Source organism: Trichosurus vulpecula, chromosome 5 (genome assembly GCF_011100635.1).
Source record: "Trichosurus vulpecula isolate mTriVul1 chromosome 5, mTriVul1.pri, whole genome shotgun sequence".
NCBI classification, from domain to species: domain Eukaryota; kingdom Metazoa; phylum Chordata; class Mammalia; order Diprotodontia; family Phalangeridae; genus Trichosurus; species Trichosurus vulpecula.
Window position 1 is genome coordinate 160,477,995 of NC_050577.1, and position 27,733 is coordinate 160,505,727.

Below are 27,733 nucleotides of genomic sequence, written 5' to 3' on the forward strand. Positions count from 1 at the left end.
TGCCCTGTTACTGCCTATGTCATGAATCCTCCTTCTGGGTAAGAAGAGTTGGACTCATGCCTAACTTCCTGTTTACCTATTGCTTTTTGGATGGTAGGAATATTGTGGAAAATATTTCTGATGGCAAAGAAGTAGCAACCACATGGACGCTATAAGGCTGGAGGGAAAGGAAGGTAAATGCATTTTGGAACTTTCCTTGAATCAAGTCAGGGAATTAAATAGGAAAAAAGGTCTGCCTTTAGTATTAGTACATGCCAACTGCTATAAGTGCATTCCAGCACATCTTACATCTCATGATTCCACCCCTTTCAAATCACTGCATATTTCAGATGAGGCTGCTCTAGACTTATTTACGAAAAGAATTTTACTAAGTACACAGTAATGTTACCTAACTGTCTATTCAGGGACAATCCTTTGCTATTAAGATGCTTGCCACCAATGAAACAATTAATGTTTTTCCCTAGAAATTCACACTTCTGAATATGTTTAGAGCAGAGATTATTCACCTGGGGTCTGTGAATTTTAAAATAAATAAATATATGTGTATACACACATGTATATGGACATACACATATTTCAATATAAATGGTTTCCTTTGTAATCCTGTGTATTATTTTTTATACAGTTAAAAATATTATTTTAAGATGTCCAAAGGCTTCATCAGACTACCAGAAGGGCACAAGACACAAAAATTGTTATCTATTCCTGAGTTTAAAATATGTACTTTAAGGAATACAACATTCAAAATAATCTCAAAGAATCAGAGTATAATATTATAAAGTAAATGTAGAAAGGTTTTTGTAATTAAAATTTTTATGAATATAATGAAAATGTGTGACACTAATTGAGTATAGAAAAACAATGTGTGATAACCCCACTAATAATAATTGTAATAGTAATAATAATACTAAATATCTATACATTGTTTTAAGGTTAACAAAGTGCTTTTACAAATATTATCCATTTTGTCCTCATAACAACCCTGGGAGGTAGGTGCTATTATTATTAACCCCATTTTAAAGATGAGGACATTGAAACTTAGTGAGGTTTAGTAACTTGCCCAGAGTCAAACAGTTAACAAGATTTGCATTCATGTCTCCCTGAACCCATTGTGTCACATAGCTGCTCACATTGATACTTCATGATGTTTTCAAAGAGGACCGATGACTTCACAGGTAATGTCTTGACTCTTAGGTGGATTTAAATGAGGCAGAGTTGGGCAAAATCATCAGCCTCATTCTCCTTTTAAGTCATCAAAGTCTAGTGGCAAGACAAAAGTCTATATGACTATTGCCCAGGATGCAGTGGATGACTATGGTGTCTTCAATGCTTGACCGAGCTCTAAGCACCACAGCACCTGCTTCAGCCACCTTTGTGGCCATTCGAACAAATTTTTCTCATCCACCCATTCTACTGAGGAATGTCTCCACATGCTTGTGGTAGATCTCTCCCTAACTCACCAACATGTTTAATGCCTGTCGGTTACCCTCAACCTGGTTTAGCCCATCTGCTGAGATGGTTTACAAGATATAGCCACTGCACATGCTATAGCTTCTTGGAGCCACAGGTGAGAAGTATATAAAGCTGAACACCAAATGTTGATGAGCACCCCTGAAAAGGTCTTGGTAAGCCCTCACACCAGACGTACCAGTCCTCTCTGAACCTACACCCCATATACTCCAGCACGTGTCCTTCTTCCACCAACACCGGTCACAATCCCTGCTGTTGTTGTTGCACAACCTTGGACTTCAAAGAGGACCAGTGACATCATGAGTGATCCTTCGACTTGTGTATGAATTGGATTTAAGTGAGGCAGAGTTGCTCAAAGTCATTAGCCTCATTCTCTTATCCAGAGTCATTGAAGTCCAGAGACAGGACAAAAGTCAAGACAACTGGTGGTGACCTGAGAAGCAGTACAATTTAGCAGATGGTCTTTGAGGGTTGCTGTTGATGAAAAATTCATTACCTTGTGACCAACCTACTAATTGCCCAAGCTTCCCTAGGCTTCTCCTCAGGTGACAAACATACTATAAGTTCTTTACTAGGCTCATAACTTCAGATAAAATTAATTTAATTCAAATTTTACAAAAGTTAAGTGTTTCATTAATTTATTTGAAATTAGCTTTCTAGGTTAATGTTCATATTCTTTGATAATTTTTTTTGCTTTCCTTTCATATCTAGCTGTTAGTACATTGCTTGGCATCTAGTAAATGATTAATAAATGCCCTTTCTTTCTCTCTCTCTTTCTTTCATTCTTCAGCCTTTCATTTTTAAAGCAGTAGGCATATAGTAGGTATTTATTTTGTAAAGACAAATTGTCTGAGGTTTCCAAAGTATAAGAAAAATAGATGATATTTGTAAACACACAGGGATTGACTAAACATTAACAGCTTAATGTTCTACAGACAACAGAAATCCAGGTTATTTGTGGACTCAGGAGTAGAAATTAAGCCATGCAAGATTGCTACCATCTCTAACTTACCATCTGTGTTGCAAAGAATAGTTAGCTAATTATTACATACGTATAAGTATATGATTTGACCACCTTAGTTTTGTATAATCAGATCTTTCAGAGAACTTTGTTTCACTCTCAATTCTATTACTGTTTTGCTGTGAATATTTACATAATTTCCAGTTTCTTCACATTAAGCAAAGGGAAAGAAGAACAGGAGAAATGAATATTTCTTTCTTCTCTTCCCCCTTCCCCTCCCCCCTCACCTCTCTCTCTCTCTCTCTCTCTCTCTCTCTCCACACACACACACACACACACACACACACACACACTGCTTTGAGAAGTCAGATCAAGAATGTTAGAAGAACTCAATGAAGAAAATTAACACAGATAGGGAATGTTAAGTGATAATGCATCTATGGACTAAGAAGCCAACGCTTAAAGAAGTGCCTTTTGTAACTATTTGAAAGGCTAATTATATATGAACACACATGTGTGTATGCATTTTTTACCCTAAAACCATCACCTCTCTGTTATAGAGAGCATAGGTCCAGTGGAACCACAAATGGTTATAATTGATTATAATTCTGACAGCCTTCAACACTGTTTTTAATAGAGTTGTTATTAATTATTCTTTGTAGATTTAGAAAAGTTTTCACAATTGTTCATTTTTATAACATAAATTATTTTTCTGGTTTCTGAATTTGTTCCAACATGGCTTTCTTCATCTTTTTGAAATAATCTATTTCCTCATTTCTTACTGTTATAGTCTTCTAAAACATTCAAATTGATATACCACAACTTACTTAGCCACTCCTCAATTGATGGACAATTCTTTAGTTTCCAGGGATTTTTTGACATCACAAAAAAAGAGTTACTGTAAATATTTTTGTACATAAAGGGCCTCTTCCTCTTACTTTTATATCTTTTGGCTATAAGCCTAGCAGTGGTACAGCTAGCTAAAAGAGCATGAAGTGTTTAGTAACATTTTGTGTATTATTTCAAATTCCAGAATGGTTGTACCCATTCGCAGGTCAAATAACAGTGCGTAAATGTGAATGGATCTTACAGTCTAGCATTGAAAATATAAATATTATTCTAATACCCAATAATAAGCAATAAAAACATATTGACAGGGTATTTTGTAAGAGTTAAAGATCACAAGGGAGCAGCAGGTTGAATTCAATTAAATGTAATGTCAGGTAATGGTTTGCTACAATAAGAGTTTTTCCAATTAAACATCATCCTGTTAATTTTATCACAATATTCTAGCCTGCTGAGATTTTTAAAAATAATAACATTTCTATCATCCAAGTCATTAGGTATTCCTTCCAGATTTACACAATACATGAATTTGATAAACATGCCTTCTACGTCTTCATCCAAGTAGCTGACAAAAATGTGAATAGGACGGGACCAATGACAGAACTTGGTAGAATGCCACTGGGTATCTTCCAGATTGAAATGCATCTTTTATCAAACACACTTTTAGTAAATTGTTTAACCAGCTATGAATCCATCCAACTTTATTCCAATCTAAAAAAGTTTTCTCTATTTTATGTCTAATAAAATAAAAACTGTGAAAAGTCTTTCTGAAATTCTGACTACAATATATGTGTGTATACATACATAAACACACATGTATGTACGTTTTATAGCAGTTCACTTACATGAATATATCATGGATCTGTGTTTTTGTTGGTTTAGAAATTTCCTCCACTTATGAAGGTTGCCACCATCTTTAATTTTCCAGATTAGCAAGTTGCCTAAGGGAAGAGACTTGCCCAAGGCCATACTGCTGATAATTAAACATCAAAAGTGAAATTTGAACCCAGATGTTCCTGACTCCAAATCTAGCCACAGAAACCAGTTTATTCAATGTGAAACTGCAAATACTTGAAAGATCTTCCATTTCTTCAGTTATAAAATCCCTTTACCAATTCAGATAAAAACCCAAGTACTACTTAGTAGATAAGTCTTAGGGATTTCCTCGAGGCAAAAAAAAAAGAGATTTAAGGATATGTCTAGGCTTAGATAGGTAGTAAATATCAATGGCAAGATCCTGATTCAAAGACCAGGAGGTTATTCACAATGGCACATTTCCTCTTCTAAGTAAAAATTCTAGGTTATGAATATTTATTAAGTGACTGAAAAACTAAAATTAGTTTCGTTTATTCTCAATGGACAAATTCTAGCTTGTAGTCATAAGCAACTTCTTTTTTGCTAAGTACTCACAAAGTTTATCAAATAATTTGCTCAACAATTTCACAAGTGGTAGGAATCAAGGCCTGAAGTATATAATTGCTGGAATTCTATTCTCTCTATTTTGAAAATTAGAAGATTTTTTTTCCACTTTCAGCCTTTAGGCACCTCTCCCAGTCTCTCTATTACTTCCCAAAGTGCACCAGTTCCTCACTCACATTTGCATATCCTTTTAGTACCCTGGCATCCAAATCATTTGGGTCTAAAAAGTACAACTCAGTTTTCAGAGTTAGGTATACTCTCTCCATTCCAATCTTGACTTCCTATAATAGTATTTTTAAAATTTTATAGAACTTTCAATCTTATAAAGTGATACACATATCAAATATATATATATATATACAAATGTATAAAGAGAGAGTTATTTATAAGATATATGTGTGTTATAAATTTCATTTGATTCTTACAGCAAGAAGATGCTATTATTTCCCTCATTTTCAAATTAAGAAACTCAGTCTTAAGAGAGGTTAAGTTACACAGCTGGTAAACATTAGAGGCAGGATTTGAACTCAGGTCTTCCTGAATTTAAGGTCAGCACTCTTTCCTATGTTATTGAATACATATATAGATATGAGCAGTGGCTAATAGGCTCTTAAAGTCTTTCAGAGATAGATAGGATAAATTATATAAGCACTGGATCTGTGATTTAATTGATTAAAGAGAATTTCTAGATAAGAAAATTCCCTCTACCAATGTAGGTTGTCACATATACACACGTTACTTACGTACACACACACACACACTCAAATACTTACGCATATACATACACATAGCAATTTTCTTCAAGACTTTCATTTTCTAGTTTTGATTTTTACCCCCTTAAGTTTTCTTGCATTCTCTATTTTTAGATGCTGAACAAGAGGCTGCAGGCAGTGGAAGAAAGGAGGGAAATTTGGGGGAATTTGAGAGAATGTAGTAAAAAATGGAAATAAAAGGCCTTTGGGGTAGGATTTTTACTTTTCCTTTATCTCTCACATATAATGGATGCACTGGGAGGGGAATATGCTCTGATTCAGGCCAAGATGTCTCTACTCTCCTGTGAACTTCCAAAGAACTCTACTTCCATTTGATGTTTATGCTCTTCATCATTACTCTCTTTCTCTTTTAAAAAAAAAGGCAGGAAAAAAAGAGATAAAAAAGTGAGGCATGCCATACAGAAAAAAAAAAAAAATGAGTAGAGAAAGGAGAGACACGGATAAAAGGAGAAAGGTCCAGGACTAGTGTGTATATGTGTATGGCGGTATGAAAGTGAGGTGACACCTATCATTTGTGTAGGCTTGTGCATCCCTGTTCATTTTCTGATTTGTTCTTCACAACTCTATGACATAGGTGAGGTAGAGAATGGTATCTCTGGCTTAACAGATACTGTTGAATTCAATTCATCGAGCATAAGTCTCTGCCGCTGTACGAGCAAGGCTCTATGCTATACCATGAGGCAATGACTATTAAAAAAAAATCCTGACCTCAAGGAGCTTACATTCTCCTGTGCTAGGTGACACAGTGGATTGAGCATGGCTGTGGAGTCAAGAGGATGTTAGTTCAAATCTGGCCTCAGACACTTACTAGCTGTGTGATCCTGGGCAAGTCACTTAACTCTATTTGCCTCAGTTCCTCATCTGTAAAATGAGCTGGGGAAGGAAATGGAAAACCACTCCTTTATCTTTGTCAAGAAAACTCTAAATGGGGTCACAAAGAGTCAGTCAGACTCGACTGAAACAATTAAACAACAACTGATATAACTTTATAAGTAAGGACAAGGAAATTTTCTAAGGAGGGGAAAGGTTTTTTGTAAACCTTGAAGAGTTAAGGTTGTGCAAATGTGTTGAGAAAGGAGATAGGGTTTTCCGTCTTAAGCATAGTAGGACAGTTTGGCTAAAATGGAGTGAGCTTGGGGGGGAATCAGGAAACCAAGAAGTAAAAATGTAGGCCTTGCCCAAAGCAACACAGCTAGTGCCATTTGCCTCATAATTTTTTAAAGGTGAAAAAATTTCATTTTTTAAAGATGGGGTTGTTATTTTTTTAACAATGGGAGAGACAACATGGAATCATGAGAAATGATATGCCAAAGTAGATAGGCCTTTGGATTGGAGTCAGGAGGACCTGGATTAAAATTCTGCTTCAGCTACTTGCTAGTTATACGACCTTGGCCATTTCATTTAAATTATCTGTACCTTATTTTCCTCATCTGCAAAACAGGGGAAGTGAATTTAGTGAACTTTATTTTTTTAAAAATATTCTTAAAATAATTATGAGAAAGGGAGAGTAAAGACACAGAAAGGGTCATGGCAATGGAGGCCTAGCTTTGGGGGAAGGGGTTCACAGCACAGGGGGTGAAGCATCAAAGTTGGCCTACTTCATTATTTTGTATTAGGTTAGCTCTGCTGCTAATTATTGCAGTTAATGACTAGAATTTTCTCAATATTTCCACTTAGTCTGGTCGTTCATCGGCTACTGGACAGAAGCATCTAATTGTTTCATATTGAGCTTAATTCAATTCCTATATCTGTTGAAGTTGTTTTTTTTTAATGAGTGGAAATGCATTCAATTAGAAGAAAATAAAATGTGTAGGTAAAATACTCTTTTATGTGTGACTGGAAGCACCACACACTTAAGTAAATTACTTCATTATGTCAAAAGAATATTCCTTGTCAGGAGTAAGTAATCATTTTGCTGGTGATAAGAGAACTAGGTCCAGTAAAATTAGAAAAAAAAACCCAATAAATTAAAAAGAAAAACACTAGAAGCCAACATTGTAATTTTTATCTCTTAAACTTATTATTGGTTCTAACAGGAATGGGGAGTTGCAAAACACCGTGAGAAAAAAATTTTTCACAGTAACCAAAGAGGGGGTGGAGGGGGAAGTATGCTAATCTCTTAATTATGGTGTTTGTATCTTAAATGTACAGGACAAACAAGTCAAAAATAAAATGCTGGGCTGAAATATTTCTTCTTCTGTGGGGGGAAGGGATATTACAGTGCCTACTTTCCCTTTTCCAATTTTCTAGCTCTTAGGTGATATCTATCCTTATCTTTATTTTGTATGTACTTTCTCTCTCTCTCTCTCTCTGTCTCTCCATATATATATACACACATATATATACATACACTAAAGGTATATATTTACTTTGTATATTTACTATATTTATACTACATGTACTTATGTACATATATAGTGTTTATATTTGTTTTGTATATATGCATACACATATACTTTTTACAGACACACACATATACTAGATATATACACATATACTGTATATACTACATATATAGTTATCTATATGTACTAAATATAAATATGGATTATCTCATCTAAGAGCTAAAAAATATGAACGGGAAAAAATACATAATTTATACAGATACACACATATATGTTTGTGTGTCTATATGTACAAAATACATTTTTGTGAGTATATACTGAGTAAATATAGAAAGTACATACACCTATATTGTATATATGATTTATACTCATATAGTGTTTTTTAATTAAATTCATCTCCTCAACCTTACCACCTTGGGTGTCATGTCTGAGAATTTGGCCAATACTCAATACTGAATTGAAAACATAATTTTAGAGCTTTAGAAAAAAGGAGCATTAAAGATACTATTGCAGAGTTGATAGAGATCTGGCCTCAGATCTGTGATAACTTGGGTTCAGGTCCTCCCTCTGAGATATTCTAATCCTGTGGCCCTGGTCAGTCACATAACTCTCTCAATGTTTAGGCAATTCTCTAAACCTATACAATTGCACAGTAGTCACCCATCTGTATTACTGAAGGAGTTTTTCTAACAGGGAGTTCTCTACAGTGATAAAATCACACATCTTATCCAAAAATTCTTTTAAGAATGGTAATGGAGGGATAGGCCATTAAGCATTTGTTAAAGATACTGTATGATTTTAACAAATGTGCATAATTCCCCTTTTATACTTCCTGTCCAATAGGGATAAAAAATGATGGGGAAGATGAACCTTTTGGCTTGATGTCTATGTTTATAAGGATGGCAGTAATTTACAGAATCCCAGAGTTAGAGGGAACCTCAGAATCAATCTAGGTCAGTCCATAACTGGACGAGAATCTTCTCATTTTGCCTCTTCAAGAACTACAATGAAGGGGGAACCATTACTTCCACATTGCACTTTTGAAAAGCTCTCATTGTTAGGAAGTTCCTCTTTATATCAAGGCTTAAATCGCCTCTTTGTAACCTCCACTAATCATATCTACTTCTGCTCCCTGGGGAAAATGAGAACAGGTCTAACAAGTCCTCATCCCATCTGACAATCCTTCAACTGCTTAGAGGCAGTTAATATTCAATCTCTGCAAAAATTATTGTTCGTATGTCTATCAACATATATGAAATGCACACCAACAGAATTACTCCTTAAAGACCTATGGAAAGCCATGCTTAAATATGATTAACACATTATATTATGTGGGAAAGATAACACAATGACTATGTAGTTCATTAGCATTTTTTCTGATTAAATTCTCATCTATTGGTAGAAATGATGAGTCTAGATGGGGTTCTGAGCAGCCAAGGGATATTCTGAAAGCACACTGCAGAGGGAAAATTCATTTTCAACCTTAGTCTCAACTTTATTCACATACACAAAAGAAGTCAAAAGGAACATTTTCCCCCCTTCAACATCTATATATGGCATAACATCCCATCAACCTAGAAGGCACTGAGTTAGCTAGGGCTTGAGCATCCTTAATAAATATGGTTAGGGGGACATTTCATTGAAGGTGGTAGCTGTGCAAAGTTTGCCCAAGGGTTTACTGTTTAGATTTTTATTCAAGAACATTAATTTTAACATTAAATACCATGTGCAAGAAAAGAAGAATCAAAATAACTATCTATGTCATTTTTGTTGTTATGTAGAAATGTGGCCACAGAGATATCCACTAAGCCTCAGTACATATATTCTAATATTTCACTAGTCTACCATGGGTTGAACATAACATTATGATGGAATTTACAGCCCTAATGTTTTACAGCTTTCATCTGTGTCTGTCCTTGCTTCAGATTTCCGGTCCTCTACACAAAAGAAGCCCACTTGGAATTGGAGAAAACATCCAGAGACTTGCTTCGAAAAACTCATGCTCCCACTAAAGACTTTTTTTTTTAAACAGATGTAAATTTGAGGGGGATGTCTTACACCATAAGCCATTTGGGATTATTCAGCCTCTGAAGGATGAACATACTTGCCATCTGAATGGCAGGGAAGCTGAGAGCTTAAACTCAAAACCAAGCTTTTCTGTAACATTAGTCCTGAATCATCTTTTCTGTAAATTATTTTCTTCTATTAAGTTTGCAAGAGTTTCATGATAAATATTCACTCTTATGAAGCAAATGACCTCATTGCTAGCTAGATATAATATATATTCAAATACTCTTGGCAGATACCCAAGAATTGATTGACACCCATCTTAACAGAGCTGGATTTAATTAATATGTCTACCAATTCCCAAATGAATCTCAGGAAACCAAAAATCTATTTAATACAGAAAGCAATGACATACTGTGTGTGGTCAGGAGAGAATCAGTAATGCTAAGAATAGATTTTAGAATTTTAAAAAGTATAAAAATGTCTGTTTGAAAAAAAATCAAAACAAAATAAGAGTACCTATGCCTTGTCCTAGGTTATTAAGATGAGGTATGTTTTAAAAATTAAAAGACACATTTATAGGAGGAAATCATGTCCAGACTGTTAAGTCATTACTCAAAGGGTCTGTTAATTTTCCCTACAAGATGCAAAGCCTATTCTTAAATGATGAACAGTACCCTTATTCATTTCAACAATAATGTCTTTATTTTTGTGGCAATTTGCCATGCTGAATGTCAAATCCACAAGGTGATTCTTTAATAATTGAGCTTTAGAGATCCTCGAAAGACAATATAAAACAGCTACAGATGATCAAGAGAGATTACTTCCACCAGAACAAAGAATGTTGAGGGAGATCAGAGACTTCTGTTTTATGCATTCAAAATATTAATAAAATCATAACAATAAGGAAAAAGAAAATGACTCCTGCTTTCTAGTGGAATAATAAAGATAGCCACCAAACACTCTATGTAAAAATGCTGCATCTCATAACTAGAGAATCTTGAAGGTAATCTTTAACAGCAAGAAGAAAAAAAAAGGAAACATCCTGCAAGTATTTTAGCTAAAGGGGAAAATGGCATAAAACACATGATATTATAGACGAGAAAACTTGCAATGTTGAAAAATATCTTGTAAAGCCAAGGTGATATATAGTACCATTTAAAGAGTACTATTTGGAGTCAAAGAACCTGGGTTTAAATCCTTACTCTGCCATTATGACTTTATGTATAGTTCTTAAATCATTTGGGCCTCAATTTCATCATGAAGGAATTGGAATAGATGATTTTTGCTGTGCTTTCCAGCTTTAAGTCAATGATTCTACTCCAAATTCATGAGAAATGCTATGCTCTGAAGTATTATAAAACACATAGCCTTTGTTTTCTCTCTCATTTTCTCCATCCCTTGTTCTTCCTTTTTCTTTGTTTTAACTTTAAATAGCATAAATCCATAGTTCCCAAATTGTGCTGCATGGCCACAGTGAACTCCCAGCAGTGCCACAGTATATTTGAAATTTCAAGGGAAGCAGCAATACTAGGACAGGATGAGCCCATAGTTCGAAGTAGTTCACAATTTCAACATTAGATCTTGCTACATATGCTTATCAGAGACATTCTCAAATGTCTGAGATAGGTTTTTGGGCTTACTTGTCCTTTTGGCTATTCCAATAACTTCTCAAACTTTCTAATTTGTGACAACATATCTATGTAGTTTCTGTGATAAAAAGTATCATGTGAAATTCGGGGGGAAAGAGGAAGGAAAGATGGAGGCGCCCGATGTGATTCAAAACATGGAGAAGTATACAATTCCCAACAGTATAAAATCCTTTTAGCGAGTAATTGTGTGATTAAGAATGAAATAAATTTTCTCTTCTTATAATCCATCAGTATTATTTTTAACGGCTATTAAGTTGTTAGAACATAAATACTTATTAAGTTATTTGGGACTAACTGCTTAACAAATGGAACTGTTAGATATTTCTTTTGGCCTAGGGGTGTCATAAAAAAAATTACTGAGACATTAAGGGCACTGTAAACTGAGAAAGTTTGGAAACCTCTGACATAACTGAATGTAGAATGTCAAGATCCAATACATTATAAATCATATTTTATAAAAAATCCACAATAACTCAAAAGCAACTGGTTTAACCACACATAACTTTTTTAAAAGAAAGAAGAAAAATGCAAATTATTTAGAGGATGATGTGCAGCTAGACAAGGAGTCTACATTATTTGTATCTCAGGCAGTTATTGTAAATGGCCAGTAAGCCCAGGATTTAATGAGATGAGGCAGGTGTTTAGGATCCCTTCAGTTACTGTTTCTGAGGAGGAAGAAAGAAACAGGTACTGGATTGTGAATACAGAATATTAAGTCGTAGACAGGCTGTATGAGTCAAACTTCATTCCGCCAAAGACTACTACTATCCTTTATAATAGAGAGAATTGTTTGTGAAGAAACACTTGCTGCCAATGGAGAATGTCAAAATGTTCTACAATGTTTATTGTTAGCTTTACCTGGGACACTGAGAGGTTAAGTGATTAGCCCAGGATCACACAGCCAGTATGTTTTCAGCAAACTTGAATCCAGAAATTCCTAAGCTCAGGTCTCTGTCCATTATGCCAGGCCGCCTCAGTGTCAGCTAAAATGACCAAAGTTCTGAACTGGTTTTTTTCATCTTCTGATAATTTTGATTTGATTTTTTTTTATTCTGATAGTTTCTGATTTGATTACCCTGTGACCTCTGGTTTGGCTTTGCACAATATACTGTTTATTTTCTGAGATGAAGATTTGGACCACACCCACTTTCCCTAGAAGGGTTCTTTCCCTAAGGTCCAATTAATTGGGTTTTAATCACCCAGCACTGCTAGATCCCATCCTACTCTCTAGAGGCCAGGAATTTGATAATAGTTGACTCTCAGAGTAACTAGAAGAGTTTGGATTTGAAGCAGCAGCAAAGGGAAACTGTTAGTTGTTGAACAGAGAAATGAGTTTATTACAGAGAAGTTTTAGGAAAATTATTCTGGCAGTGATGGATGGGAGGGACAGAGGTTGGCAGCAAGGAAATCAACAGAGACTACTGCAGATACAAGACAACAAGTACTTGTATTTTGGATGGTAGCTTCACGGTTTGACAAGTAATAATTTTACTAGAGACATTTTCAAGAATGAAGGGAAGGAACCCAATGATCAACTCTTTAATTTTTTTTTTTATAAATGCAGTAAGGAGAGGAGGAAGGAAGGAAGGGAGAGATAAAGGGAAGAAGAAAGGAAAGAAAAAAGGAAGGACTGACACATATCACATAAATATAGTCAAGCAAAACAAATTCCTATAATGGCCATGCAGCCCTTCCAAAATCGGTCATTTTCCTTCTTTGGTAGCTTTGCCATCCTGATGAGTGTGAGGTAGAACCTTGGAGTTGCTTTCATTTACATTTTGCTTATTATTAGTGATTTGTAGCATTTTTTTCCATAGAGCTATAGATAACTTGGGTTTCTTCCCTTGAGAATGACTTGTTCATATCCTGATATCATTTGTCAGTTGGGGAATGTCTCTTATTCTTGTAAATATAGACAGTTTCTTACATATCTTGGAAATGAGACCTTTATCAGAGAAACTTGCTGCAAAGACTTTTTTTTTCCCCAGTTAGGTTTTCCTTCTAATCTTACTTGTGTTGGATTTGTTTGTGCAAACCACTATATTTAAGCTCCATAATCCTCTTAGTATTTATAGTGCAAACAGCATGTTGGGGGTGGAGGGAGAAGCAGTCACTTGGGACAGAGGAAGTCTATATTTTTCCCCCAAAGTGTCCATTTTTCTCTAATCAGGAAGGCACAGGACTGGAAATCAAAGGAAAAATAAGTATTCAATAAACATTTATTGTCTATTGACACATTCATAGTGGAATGGATTACCAGGAAAGGATACAGACATTCTGAAATTTTTGGCTTTAATGACTTAAATAGTCATTAATTAGAGACTTAGGAATAAACTATCATCAACAGAGGGATTAAAGGTTGTAAAACTTAAAAGTAGGCTCACCCAGACACGTCTGTGGCTCTCAATCAACCAACTCAAGTCTTATCGTTGAGGAATAACTCAAATATTTAGAATTTTTTTGGCAAAAAAAGATGATGGAAAATACAGTAGAAATAATGTAATGAGTTGTTTCTCATTTGATCTGTGGACCTCAAATTTTTATCAATCCACAAGTCATTTATTTTTTAAAACTCCATACTTCCTAAAACCTACAAGCTTTCCCACTGGAGAGTACAGGGCTTGGAATAAGGAAGAACAAATTTGAAGCCTGCCTCACACACTTACTGTGTGACTCTGAGCAAGTCACTTAACCTATCTGTGTCTCAGGTTCCTCATATGCAAGATGGGTATAATAGTACCTAACTCAGAGTGATGTGAGGGACACCTTAAAAAAAAAAAAACTATGTCCCAAAAGTTTTAGTGCAGTCGTAAGCTTTAGTAGCCTGAATTACACAGACTTTTGGAATAGCCTATGTAATGCTAGCTACAATTATTGTTAAAAACACAACAGAAACCTGACTCTTCCTCCTTTTCCTAAACAACGGCATACTACCCAAAGAGGAAAAGGTTAAGATAGGGAGTTTATATACTGGCAGCCTCTATAGTTTATTTTGGAAAGGATTTTTCTAGACCTACTTTATATATGAGAAAATGAGGCTGAACGGAATAAAATTATAAATGGGGTAACCAAAACTATTGCTCAGGTTCAGAGTTCTATGCTCTTTCCATTAAAATATGCTAAGGTACAAGCTTCAAAATAGTTACTATGAGAATTTTAATTTGAATCAATTTCCTTGGGAAATTGTGATATTTTCCTTCTTCTTTGGAACCAAGTAGTTGGGCATTGACTTAGGGAAGATAACAATGAAGAGAAATCTTAATTCTCAAATTTAAAAAAAGGCTTTGCAGCCCAAATACAAGATCAGCATTCATTAAGCTATGTTGTTATTTATTTTAATATAAGAATAACAAATTATTCTAGAGGTGTAGTTTATCAAGAAGTTAGCAATATTTAAATAAGGTTTTAGCTGATATTGTTTTAACTACACTTGGGATTTCATTGATAGAGGGAATTCCAGTGAGGAAATTCACTCTAGCCAAGCAAGTCACCTGCTCTGTAACTTAGTCTTCAAGAGCTGCCCAGAGCATTGAAAGTTTTTTTTTTCTTTTCTAAGCTACTTTTAAAATTGTGAACTTAATTCTTATAAACATTTCAATGTACAAAAAAAGAAATTGAACATTTACATAATTTACTATTGGTTAAGACATACATGTGACAATGTAGAAGGGAAATAAATATATACCCAGTAGTAGAGCTTAAAACTGCACTAAGACTTTTGGGACAACCACACACACTACATACAGTCATTTGATTTAAAAAAGGGATTAATAAAACTTCTATATGTATTCCATGCTGCATCTTAAAGTTTTCTGCACATTAAAAAAAGTTTTAAAGATGCTGAGAGTGAGAAAGAAATGAGAAAATATTACCCACTCACCTACCCTGTATCTTTCAGTATTTTGTTCTTGGGAATGTTCCATCTCTTCTAGGCCGACTTCCCTGGTAGAATTTTATGCCATTGGATCCTACCTATCCTTTCAAATTTGTTTTCCCAAAATTTAAGGCATATGTCTAGCTCTGCCCAAATTTCCTTTCTTCTCTCACAAACTCCAGGAGCCTCCTAGTATTATTATCATTTGTACCCTAGCTACTAGTTTCTCCCTGTTAGAGAGAATCTGATCCAGAGTAGAATTTCCCATATAGGCTTTCACTTTTTGAAGTATGAAATAATCATTTAGACAAGCCAAAGAGCTATTAGCAATTCTGCTTCTTGGCAGAGAGATCTTCAGCAGATGTCTAGATAACTGAAGTTTCCCACCAAGACTATATCAGAGCATTGAAAGTTTATGTGACTTGCTCGGGCTGGATCTCCTAGATATTACGTGTCAAAGGAAGAACTCAAAGACGTATTATTTGGACCACTTAGGCCAGCTGCTCCTATGCCACAATGCCTCGAAAGTTTGTTTTTAGGTTGGAAATTTAAGTTGGAATTTTTAAAAAAACACATAATACCTGCCTCTAGTTTGGAAGTGATTGTATAAGGGTATTAATAGACACAGAATGGGAATGTCTCCATCTATTTTTGGACATGAGGTCAAGACTTGATGGAGGACATTTTGAAAACAGGAAGTACAATGTTAAATGCTATTTGGTAAATTACTTTCATCATAGCAATATTCCCTTTTGGTTAGATAACACTTGCAATGATGGTCATTTTCAATTTTACCCTGAATTTAAGCTAATTTTCTTCACTCAATTATCACTGGAAAGTAACGTAACAAGTAAATGCTTAGAAATCAGATTATATGATACTAGATTTATAGAAGAGTGAAATGTAGTATTTAAGGAGGGACAGCATTACAGTAAGGATATAAGAGGCCCTTGGCTCCTTGATTTCACAGATAAGGAAAGTGAGGCACAAAGAGTTAATATACTAATGACAATGACCACAAAACTAATAGCAATAGTAGTAATAATAAGAACTAGAATTTAACCTTTAAGGTTGCAAAAAGTTTTACAAATATATCATTTGATTTCACATGAATACTGAGGCTTAGATGCTATTATTATTTCAAATTTAAAGATGAGGAAACTAAGGTAGATAGAAGTTCAGTGACCTACCTACCCACAGTCACATAGTAGTATGCATCTGAATCCGGATTTGGGCTTGATGCTTCCTACTCCATGCACACTAATACTACATCACGTGCCTTGCTCAGGAGCATTTCTTTCGACGTAGGAAAGTTACTACTCTATCCTCTAGCTTTTTTTTTCTTTGCAAATACACACTCTCCTTGTGTTTGCCACTTGAGTTCTCCTTGCTTCCTCTTGGGTGTAATGAAAGACAAATGCTATATTTCACTCTTCTCTGCAAAGTGGCCCACTGCAAAAAGGTTTTGACTGAGTCACTCTGAGATTCTCAAACAAACATTTTCAGAGACTTGGGAATAAGTTCAGATGTTCGCCCTTAAAACTGATGTGATTGATGAAAGTGGGATTTGAATTGGCATCTTTCTGATTATATGTCCAGTACTCTATTCAGAATTTTGCCATGTTCCTTACCTTATAATGAGAAGAAAAAATAAATATATAAAAATCAGTACTTAGCTAAGCCGGAAAACAAAACAAAAATAACCATAAGCTATTTGGATAAAACTGGATACCTGAGAAGCATCTATAATATAAGTGCATGGATAGCTAGATGTCTTAATCCCTAGGCAGAAGAAAACAGCTGGGGTGGTAGACACTAGTACTGTCTGAGGAAGGAACTGGAGAGGGAGGCTAACACAATGAAAAACAAAGGAGACCACAGTACACAAAGAGCCTGTTGGCATCTGCCACCGAAACAAAAGAAAACTGACTTAGTAATCTGGGGTAAAAACAAATGTTAGCTTTCTTTGTTCCCTTCTGCTCTTGAGCTATTGGTAGATGATGGCTTCATCTGATTAGCATTCACAAATCAGAAATAATATCAACATCTCAATTAGAAGCATATCACCCAGAGCAACAATTTGGGAACTAAATGAGCTGCAATAATGAGCAATAAGGCATTTAAATAGGAAAAGGGTCACGGACAAGATTTTTTTTTTAAAACAGTTTTACCTCCGGATGGCGTCCAATTTCAATGTAGGTGCAAATTGGATGAAAAGCCCCTGTTCCACAGGCATACAAGTGAGTTTGGTTATAAGCCTTAAGCACCTTGATGAAATTAGCACATTCTTTCTGTAAGAAAAAAAATAAAATAAAACAGTGATTTTAGTTTGACTAACATATCATCTAGTGTGTCGGGTATGCTAAGAGGAGGAACAGATTTTTTTCATTTGAGGCCTTTTCACAACACTTCTAAGGCTTGTTTGTTATTCAGCAGTCCATGACTATTTTAACCCAAGGTCTAATTGTTCTGCACGCAAGGGTGCATAACTTCAAAATACCCACTTCTTTCAACATAAAGGAAAGTTACTCCTCCAATTTCTAATCCTTTTTCTTTGCCAAGATGTACCCTCCCTTGTCCTGGCTACTTAATTTTTCCCCTTTGAGTATAAGGAAAGCAGAGTCCTATATATTTCGTTTTCTATTCAAAGTTGCTCATTGCAAAGAGGTCATAAGTTTGAAGTAGGACTGACTTTGAATGGGTCACTCTGAGTAACTCACCTAAACATCTCCAGAGACTGGTGATTTTTTTTTTTTTTGAGTTCAAATGTTCATACGATCAAAACTGAATTTTTCAGTTACTTTAGTTTAAAGTTATTTCTGGTTTATTTGAAAAGAAATGGAAGAAAGTGATAACAGACAACCAAGAATCCCAACTGGCTTTTCCAGGAATTCTGGGGCGGACTAGGAGTAGGGAATTGATAAGTCATTATTAATGAAAAAAAAAATTAGTTTCCTATTCTGGAAATAAGGTGGACATGTTAAAATGGGAAGTGTTTGATGACTATTCTCAAACTTTAAAAAGTATAAAGAAAATGTAAATCTTGTATGTAAATGAGAATGGAATCTATTAATTATTCATAACCAGAAATTTATATTTAACTGAGGTATATCTAAATGGGTTGTACCATATTAGGTATAGTGTGATTTTTAAAAAACACAACAACCCCTCCCCTGCCACATGCTATCTCATTCTCAAAGAAGACAGCTTCACATCATGAATTTTAGTGCTGGGATCTTTTATATCATGAAGTTCTTTAAGGAAATGTCTCAAGAGGTGGTGGAGGGGAGCAGGAAAGGGAGAGGGACAGGGGAGATATTCAATCAAAACTTTTTAACATACACTAAAGTAAATTCCACAATAGAAAATGTTTTCCATCATACGAATAAAAATGGTCTCCTTAGTTGAAGAAACACTGGGGGGGGGGGGAAACCCAAAATACTAAAACGTGTTTTTATTGCTATAGTAATTCATAGCAGGAAAAAAGCAATTTCTTATATTTTAATAAGTAAATCTATATCAACATTATAAAAATCAACTACCATAACAACTTCAATAAGCTGTTATGGTCCACTGCCCACATAATACAAATTTTAAAAATTAGTTACATATAGTATGCAATGTGTTATGAGTTATGTTATTGAACACATAACATGCATTTTAAAAGTTTTCCAATTGGGCATTCATCTGTGGGACCATAAAACCAAAAAGTTTAACTAAAGATTGTTTTATATTTTTTCCAGATAGTTTCCAACCAGACTCAGTTTCCATCTCTGGACAAATAAAAGTAGGAAAAATAAATAGGTAAATACAATAAATAAGGTAAAAGTCAGAATGCAGTGTAACTGAAATTGGCCAATATCATGGAAGAAAAGTTTCACCCCTGCTCAAAAAAGTCAGATATAAATCCATCTTGATATTGCATTCAGCCTGTTAAGTGAAAACCTTAATCGTTGACATGTTATGGTTTTTTGGTGTAACTTTCCACCTGATCTTCATAAACATATATGCATTCTGTATTTGCAACTGAAAGTTTGGGCCTTATGTCTATTGCCCTCATGAGATGAGAATCAGGCAGCCAAAAAACTAGAGTAGCTCACAAATTAATCTCAACTCAACTAATCCCTATTGTTGTCCATGAGAATCTAATTTTTCAAGGGGCAATTATGAAGCTGCCCTTTGAAAATCTGCTTCCGAAAATGAGTTAAATTTTTAAGTACAAAGCTTCAGGACTTCCTATCCTACTCATAGCAAATCCTTGCTACTTTTGGGAGTAACCTGGGAGCTGGTTTTAGGTTTTATTTTTTTCATTTGTTTTAAGACAGACCTTTAAGTTAATTTTTTTTTGTCTAGCCAGACCTATGAAATGTTAAACGGAACTCAAGAATTAATGTCTTAATTTTATGTTTCCCTTAAGAAACTTTAATTTGACAGGACTGCCTTTGTTTCATAATAAAGAGACTCATCCCCACACAAAATTTTTATATAGACAAATTTTTTTAGGGGTCCTTAAGTTTCCTCCCTCCCCATTTGGTCCTCTTGCCTGTCCTAAAAATGTCCTGTGCACAGAACCTGAGGCAGGTTGGGAAAAATTAGCATGTCTTATTAATGAAGGAAAAACATTTTCTACATATACTAACACTAAGCATTTGGGGTGTTATTGTGCCCCATTCCCAGGATTACTTGTATTTTTAAAATTCAGATTAATTATTAGATTAAAGAGTCAGATGCAGATTATAATCACAAATAAATGAATAATTAATGGTAAAATCAGAGGCATCAGCAAGGCATATATATATATATATATACATATATATAAATATATGTATAAATCCATATCTATAAGGAAACATCCATGGTACCTTTCAAATCACATGTGTAGGTGATTACTCACATTGCCTTACATAAAGACAATCTGAAATTGTTAATTTATTATTAAATTATTAAATAATAAATATATAACATAATAAATATAAAAATATTAAAAACCATTGAATTAATAATAATTAATTTAATTATTATTGTTATTGTTATTATGGCTAACATTTATACAATACCTATTATGTGCCAGGCATTGTGATGAGTACTTTGCAAACATCTCATTTTACCCTGGAAACAACCCTGGGAGGTAGGTGCTATTATCATAATACCCACTTTGCAATTGAGGAAACAGAGGCAGAGGTTAAATAATTTGTCCAGGATCATACATCTAGTGAATGGCACCAATTTTGAACTCAGATCTTTGTGACTCCAGGTCTGGCACTCAATCCACTATGGGGTAGTCACTTAGGTGCCCCATGTTTACTAACTACTACAGATTTATAAATGCCATATTGACTGAGGACTTAACTATGAGAGGCAGTTTGATGTAGTGAGTAGAGAGCCACTTTCATAGCCAGAAAATCCTGGGTTCAAGTTCTGCTTCTAAAATATACTTGTTGCATTACCCTAAGTCATTTAATCTTTCAGGGTTCTAGACAGCAGAAAAGGTTCCAACTTGTAGTGGTAGAGAGATATTCCTCACCCCCAAGTTCTTCACACCAATGAAATCACAGGCCTACCTCCTATCTCTTTTCCTTATGTTAACCAAAAAAAAAAATCAATACTCAGTACAAAGTACTATGCTGTGTACTCAGTATGTGTGTGCATGTAGGGGTAAGAGGGAGATATAAAACATAAATACCTTGGAAGTTTCACAATCTAGCAATTAGACATTTAATATGGCAAACAGCTTACATAGGGCATGCTGCTATCACAATAGCCTGCATTTTGTCTATTTAATAAATTGGAATAAATCTTAATCTAAAATCTAATAGAACTTCTATCAATTTTAAAAAGGGGGTTTCCATTTACCTGATTTTTAGATTGATCTGAAATGTACTTAATTTCATAATAAGTTCAAAATTAAATGAATTATATAAATCCATTTAAAGCCCCCAAGTTGCTAGTCTATTTACACCTACCAGGCAAAATAAAGAAATTGGAAAATAGAAGGATTTAGACTCACTAGATGTTAGACAAGGGACATAAATTTTCCCTCTATGCTTAAGAATTTGAAATAAGTATAGAGCATAGTTACAATTCTCTATTCTTTACTTGATTTCTTCCCTGAACGCCCCCCCTACCCCGCCACCTTTATACATGTAAGGGTTTGTGGATAATTTTACTATCCTGGTATGTTATACACAATTTTTCAGTTTGCCCTTTCTAAAATGTATTCCTACCTACTCATATCCCCAAGGGGTTTGAGGGGCTATTTATCTGGAAAGAACATGTTTTCTATAAATGATGAGATTCTCCCCGCCACCCCCCCCACACACACAGAGAATATGGTGGATTTTTATGTCTTTCTATCCTATCTTTCATAGATGAACCACTACCAAAAGGAGATGTCTAGACGCTCCCAAAGCCTGTAGGGAAAAAAATAGTATCTACACACACTTCTAGCTCTGAAAGTTGGCAAACAAGGGTAATGTGGATGCTGATGATTGAATGTATCGGTTCTACATAGCAGCTAAACCCACCCTATTGGCCCACAGCCTGGAATGAGTTAGTTTATCACTCAACTGGGCTGTCCTAGCTGGCAATGGGTTGTGTTTCTGCCATGCCCTGAGGCTAGCTGGATATTGCTTTGAATGTGAAGAACCATGCAAATAGAACAGAGAAAGAGAGAGGGAAAAATGAGCTCCAAGTGTAAGATGCCTGAAAGGAAACAAAAGAATTAAATGAAAATTTCTACATGGGCTAAAAATAGCAGATAGGAGAATGTATCAACAGCCACTCCAGGAGGGGGAAAGGAATTAAATTAACTGCTTCCATAAAAGAGCCAGGATCTTAAAAAAAAAAAAAAAAAACATTGTTGGTAATCATTTGTGTTTTTTTTTAAGACAGATTTTACGTAAATGGTTTTCAGTACTGTCATTCATTTGATTTAGAAAAAAAAAGTCTCAAATTATTGCTGCCAAGGTTTTGTTAGTTCCCATACAGGATATTCATTTTTGTTTGGAACCAGCTTGAATATTTCCTTAGGAGGAGAGAGTGAGTGTGGCATAGGAAGGAAGCACACTTCACACATTTCTGCTCCAAGGAGGCAGAAGAAAAGATGTTGTGACCTTTGCTTGAACCACAGCAATTCTGAAAACTTTTCAACTGTAATGTACTTTTTGGCACCACATTGCTCTTTGACTCTCCACTAGAGCGTTACAGGGTGATGGAAGAAAACAATAAAGTCAGAGTGAATACATTTTTTTTCAAGCCTTTATCCTTTCTGTGTTGTATGTGGTCAAGGTTATCAACAGGCATGGGTTTGCTTAGAGCTGATCAAACATATCTCCTCCTGTGATGATGTTTGAAATATCATCTAGTCCAAATACATAATAAACATTTAGCTAAGCTCTGAAAAACTGCCCTTAAGAGATTAAGCAGCAATAAATTAGACTAAGCAAAGTCTATGTCTGATGATCAATGTATCATCTTTATTGGCAAAACATTTATGTTTATTTGTAAGAGAGTTTTCTGTGTTTGTAGATCAAATAGATAGAGGAAATATGGGAAAAGAGATTAACCTAGAAAAATGAATTAGGAAAAAAAATGTACCAAAAATCCCTTGAGTCAAATGCACAATGATTCAAAAACAAATATTACAACTATGTAATACTGATTAGACTGTGTTAGTCAGACTTTTCCTGGATAGCTCCTAAAATAAAGTCCATCCATCTGTCAAAACAACTGCTCCATGTATGAAAGTTAAAACAGTTGAGGTGTTTTTAATAAGCTTCCACTCACTAAATGCACCCCCAATAAAAACATAGGATTTACCAATATGCCCTTGCAGACTCTTCCATTACTGACAATATACCTTTTTGCTTTAAGGTAGAAATCAGAGGACTTCGCCGTTTATATGACTGATCTAGTCAAATCTTTTCCCCTCTCCAAATGACTTACACTACATTAAAATATATTACAATATAAATCAGTTCAAAATAAATGGGCAGAATTCAGCACTGCCTCAGGTCAGTGAGCACTCATTAGAACAAAAAAGAGATTTGTTTCCATTCCTTCAGTGAGTTAGACTGAACAATTTTAAGGTATCTTCTAACAGCTGGGAAAGCAGAGAAAACATTTTCCTATCATGCTGGGTAGATGTATTTATGTATGAAATTCCATTAATAAACTTAATTTCTGAAGTTAATCTGTTGACGTTCTTTTCCTCTGGTCAATTTATTTGGCAAGCTGGTGGAATCTGAGGATCCTAGTGCCAGAGCAATAATCCTGGAGATTGTTGCTGTCACTCACTTTATCCTTTCCTCTATTTAAGATGTCCCACATTTATCTAGCAATGTTGTTGTTTCCTTCTCTATTTTTTTTGTTTAATCACTATGCTATTCCAGCTGTGATTGTATCATCCTTCAAAAAAGCTCAGCCTCTTTTTCGAGATGCTACAGACTTCACTAAAAGATGTGAGAAGTCTATTCTTCAGAGAGATACATATGGCAAAAATGAGATGTAGCATGTATGTTACTAATGTAATTTTAATTGGTCAGTTTTGAATGTACCTTATTTAAGTAATGTTGAATTGAAGAACTGGATTTTTGTTTCCTATGAGTCTGGTAAAATATAAGTAGGCTATACCATCCACCATAATATGCCTTTGCATATTTTACAGTCAATCTTAGATTGCTTCATTGCTTGGCAGAATCATTCACCATGTAATAAAACCAGTGTAGTTTTCTACTTTATTACTGTCATTCCCATGTTTTGTAGATTAGGTACACAAGACACAGTAGTAAATGACCATAGTAACCTAGCATTTAATAAGCCCAAATTTATAAATATTTATAATATTCATATTTAAGTCACAAAGTTTAAAAATCAGACTCTATTGCTACTTTTTAAACTATGTAGTATAAGTACTGAAGGCCATGTCTACACAAGACTTGGCCTATAAGGTCAACTGTTCTAACTGATCATTCAAGTAAATGACAGGTTGGACTGAATGTTTTTCTCCCACTGAACTGCTTTGTTGTTTTACTGAGTTGGCGAGCAGACTAATTGTTTTGAAATCATGTTTTTGCAGTCAAAGATTGCATAAATATTTTTCTTTAGATTTACAACCTTCAAACTTCATCAAGAAAAAAATACACTTTGGCAAGATAGGCATGACAGATGATGCTACAACACTGGTGATAACCACCAAATTAGATTTCCTTCTGCTATTAAAAGGGTCCTGGGAAGTTTCAGGATGAAGTTGCTGATGGACCAGAAAAGCTGATAAGGCCCATTGGCAGCCTAACACATCTTCTTTAAGCTTAACCATCACCCAGATTCAATGTTCAGTGCTTCTGAAACATCTACCTGACATGACCCATTCAATAACTTTCCAGGACATTTTTTAAAATGTATGGGTTTGAAGGGTTTGTTTTGGGTCCATAAGGTAAATTGACTAGCTCTTCTAGGGAAACTACAGGAAGAACACAGAAAAGAATATACACAATGTGAAAATGTGGATAGAGAGCAATGTACACCAATGGAGGGAATGTCAATGAAATGAAAGAAACATGGCTTTCTCTATTTCTCTAATTTGTAAAAAGCTAATTGAAAAAAAGATTGATTTATATGAGATGTCACAATGTAAAACTAACTGAATGTATCCATTAATTACTCAAGTCCTTATATTTTCCAGTAGAATAGTATATGGCTTTTAGTTTTGTTAGAAGTTTTGCTTTCTGTAACAATGTCATTAACAATAAAATCTCAGAAAAGGATCAGGATGAAGAAGGTCAATCTCATGGCATTTACCATGGACACTATTGGCAGAAACATATTTAATCCTAAAACTTATAGTTTCCTCTTAAAACCGTTAAATATGTAAAAATCAAAATGGAAAGACAATGCAATATAATGAAAATAGTACTGGACATAGCAAGGATTCAAGCCTCTATGCTGCACTTAGCAAAGTGCCTAGCATATAGTAGATGCTTAATAAACATTTATGATTAGTTGATTATTGCTTTATAACCTTGAGTAAGACATTCCTCTGGCACTTGATTTCTACATCTGTGAATTAAGGGAGTTGGCCTATATGATCTCAAAGGTCAATTCTAATTACTAAATTCCATGCTTATAAGTGACCAGATGGAACCTCAAACAGTAGAAGAGATTTACCTATGGGTGAGCTAAAAACAAAATGTCCAAATTTTAGAGAATAGTTTATTCTTTTTTAAGCCTTCTTTTTATCTGTTGCAGAGATACAAACTACTTTCTTTGGTCAAAGTACTTACAGATATGTTATAAAAAGGTTTATAAAATATCTCACATTGTCTAGAAACAAAGTTGAATGCAAACTTTTGAATCACTCTGATTCTAAACTAGACTATTTCTCAGGTGACTGAAAACATTTAGGGCAAAATGAGGATCCCTAAGTATACTCAATCGAAACCCCTCTACTCCAAATATCTTCAGAATTTCTGTAAACTCATTTTTAAGGTTCCTTTTTTTTAGCCAATTGGGATTAAGTGACTTGCCCAGGGTTTTGAGGTTGCTTTTTTAAAGTGTAGGATCTAATTTTAAAACCCCTCCCCCACTATCACTATTTATTAATTCACCTCTGAATTCAACTTTCAGATCACTTCAAGATAAACTTAACTCTGTTTTCAACAATAACATAAACATAGGTAAAGTGCACGAACCAATTAGAGTATCAGGAACCCAAGACAAGTGACCAAGAGAAAAGGAAAGGACTTCCAAAAAAAGTATTGTCAAGGATGCAGCTGTCATTAACCTTAGTCTTCATAACCTAGATCTTTGATGTTCTCTCTGCCTAATACCTCAGGCAATCTGTTGTACAGCCTGATATACAAAATTCTAGAGAATATAGTCATCCAGGGAACCAAACCAAAACAGTGTTAAAAATAGGTCTCATCTGGTTTTCTTGTTGTACCTGTTACCAAGTCAATAAGCTCTGTATCCACAGAATAAAGATGTCAATTTAGGAATGCCAATCTAGAAATTATCCTTGAAAGATTTCTTCCTAACCTGGTACTTGAAGTGCCTCTCTTTTTTTTAAAACCTTTGGCAATGATGACAGAGATTAAAAACATTGAATACTCTCACCTTTTTTCAGTTATTCCACTGGCAACAGCACATGTTGAAGCACCTGGGCACAATAGAAATCACTCTCTATTTAATGAGGTGCCCATTCTACTCTAATTTCTACTAAGAGTCACTAAGGCTAAAAATGCTCCAGGAATAGCTGGGCTGAAAGTGAAAGTAAATCTACCAAGTGTTGAAAGGACCCAGGAGACTGCTAAGATATAGGATATAGTTGCTAAGTAACTTAAGGACAATAAACAAATATATAAAGATGTACTACGTATTTATTTTTCATTGTTTTAATGTAGAAAACTAATTTTTTAAAATCCCCTAAAAACTAAAGCTTTATCGATGGAGAATTGGTGTTCATACCCACGTTCAAATAGAAGGTGCCCAGGGTTCCCACTCTCTTCTTTGCCCCCTCCATTTGCCTCCCCTCCTTGAAAGCTCTTTAATCAAAATCCAGTTCTCTCATCTGGAGTTAACAAAAGAACATGCTGGAAATAGTTAACAAGGTGGGGGTGGGGAGAAAGGGCCTTAGTAGAGAAGAAAGGAAGCATTAGCTAGATGTTCTCCAATGCTCAAGCCAAGAAGATAAAATGGGAAAAGTTTAGTTCTCTAGTCATATATTTATTACATCTTCCTCATAGGAGCATCCATATGTGGGCTGTGGAATGATAGTTCTGTTCTAACCATATAAATTATTTATTCTGGACATAATTAAAATTTGGAGCCAACAAGTTATTCATTTGTTCCTCCTTTTGATGGTTAAAAATGTAGATCCTTTCACAGATATTTTCATTTAAAAAATGACAAGAGAAGCTCAAATGTTCTACAAAAACCAAAAGAATGGTAGGTAGTATGACAGATGGTGGGATTGATGTTTGGAAGTAGGGCATCTTGTCTGAAACTTTCTCAACTGGCAGGAAGGCAGCTGCCTAAGGCTAAGGTGCTTAGGCCAAGCACCAAAGTCTAAATTGCTTATTTATGGATTCTCCAGCTAAAACTGATACAGATTGTTTAAATGAATAGGGAATGTAGCCAGAGATGGAAATAGGCCAAATGGTTGGAGATAATAGTATTGTCACTGGTTCTTTTTGAAGGAGTCCAATTTTGACCCCTCATTTCAGCTTGAAAATAGCTTTAGGTTCTTGATAGCCAAGCTCTTGTGGGTTCAACTAAAGGTAGAATATGAATGCAGTGAGTCATTTCATCTCAATTCATTATACGTCTAAGACAAGATGTTTCCAAGCTAAGCATGGCGAAGTTCATCACCTGAGGGTTGACAATTAAGT

General features: G+C 34.9%; 1 protein-coding gene across 1 annotated transcript in view; it reads right to left on the bottom strand.

Annotated features, from left to right (window-relative positions):
• Nucleotides 1-27,733, bottom strand: part of SEMA3A (semaphorin 3A) — a 299,829-nt gene that overhangs the window by 158,917 nt on the left and 113,179 nt on the right. The window contains exon 4 of the mRNA XM_036761139.1: nucleotides 17,519-17,638. Within this exon, the coding sequence (XP_036617034.1) occupies nucleotides 17,519-17,638 (120 nt within the window). The remainder of the gene's footprint in view (nucleotides 1-17,518; nucleotides 17,639-27,733) is intronic.